The sequence below is a fragment of the Nyctereutes procyonoides genome, unplaced genomic scaffold (assembly GCF_905146905.1).
Source record: "Nyctereutes procyonoides isolate TBG_1078 unplaced genomic scaffold, NYPRO_anot_genome, whole genome shotgun sequence".
NCBI lineage: Eukaryota > Metazoa > Chordata > Mammalia > Carnivora > Canidae > Nyctereutes > Nyctereutes procyonoides.
This window is the reverse complement of record NW_026575125.1, coordinates 54,571,226-54,572,375: the sequence shown is the minus strand read 5'-3', so window position 1 is coordinate 54,572,375 and position 1,150 is coordinate 54,571,226. Positions and strand designations below refer to the sequence as shown.

Sequence of the window (1,150 nt, the reverse complement as noted above, 5' to 3'; positions counted from 1 at the left end):
TTGCCCCACTGTCTGTTTCAACAGCTAGAGGTACAGAAAGCTGCTGCCAAAGGTCACCCATGATGTGGTGGATGATGACTATTATAAAGTCACAAAGCCTTTGTGACCTCATTCCTGTTCAAGAGGTAGCTTGATAAATCACAGTAGAGGGCAGCTGGACCATATCTTCATACAAGTCACCAAGACCTGCTCTACTTTGCTGCTGGGGAGAGGCCATCAGAAACAGACTGTATTTTTAGGTTATTTCAGTCTCAGCTTATCAGTCATCCTAAGCCAACTGCTAACAAACTTATTTTGCAGACCAAATTACTAGAAAGCACTTTATTTTTCTTTTAGAGACCACTTATTTGAACCATGCAGTGCATAGGGGATATCAGCGAAGAGGTCTGGCAAGACTGCATCACCCTCTTCCTACAGACTGGGATGTGCTGTGATGCAGCGATTATCACCAATTCCCCACCATGGTTGTTAGCTTCTTACCCTGAAGGCAACTTGCTCCAGTTGACCCAGGAAGAAATTCAAATCTTGCTGGCGAGAGAGGGGAGAGAGAAGTTGTTTCTTCAAGGAATCACCCTTGCAGGGACCAAATGCTTATTGATTCGGGACAACCTTTACACTGAGGGCAACAATACCATGGACCTCCGCACCAAAGGCCAGAGTCGGGGCAGCCAGGCAGTTACTATAGTTCAGATTGAATCTGTATACCTTGTGGTGATTGGACGAAAAGGAACAGAAGGTGGTCCTCTCAACCTTAAGGCTTTTGAGATGGCAGGATACATCAAAGAGGCCATTCATCAACACGTGGCCCATTTCTAACCAAATAAAAAGGAATTGGTGTTTGACCTGGCATTTGAATTCAGTGTTATCTGTATTACCTGCTAAGTTAATCTGGTCTTGTCGAAAAGAAGAGAGATCCCATATCATGTTTGGAGTTGGTGTGTATCTGTGCTTGTGTGTGTGTGTGTATATATGTATGTGTTAGTTGAGAGGGGGGCAGATTGAGGCATTGTGTTAAAGTGTTAGGGCTTCTAGGCCTTTTTTACACCTAGAACATCATCCTTCCTCAGCACCCAGAGGAAAGAGTAATAGATTGGGAACTAGGAAATTTTGGTTCTAATCCCAACTTTTTCCTTACTTCCTATGAGATCTT

General features: G+C 43.8%; 1 protein-coding gene across 1 annotated transcript; it reads left to right on the top strand.

Annotated features, from left to right (window-relative positions):
* The first annotated feature begins 354 nt into the window (after positions 1–354).
* On the top strand, positions 355–816 carry LOC129517951 (profilin-1-like). Its single transcript, XM_055338040.1, has one exon. The coding sequence runs from the start codon at positions 355–357 to the stop codon at positions 814–816; it is 462 nt and encodes a 153-aa protein (XP_055194015.1).
* The last annotated feature ends 334 nt before the right edge of the window (positions 817–1,150 follow it).

Coding starts and splice junctions, on each gene's coding strand:
- LOC129517951 (XM_055338040.1), top strand. CDS start 355: ATGCAGTGCATAGGGGATATCAGCGAAGAGGTCTGGCAAGACTGCATC.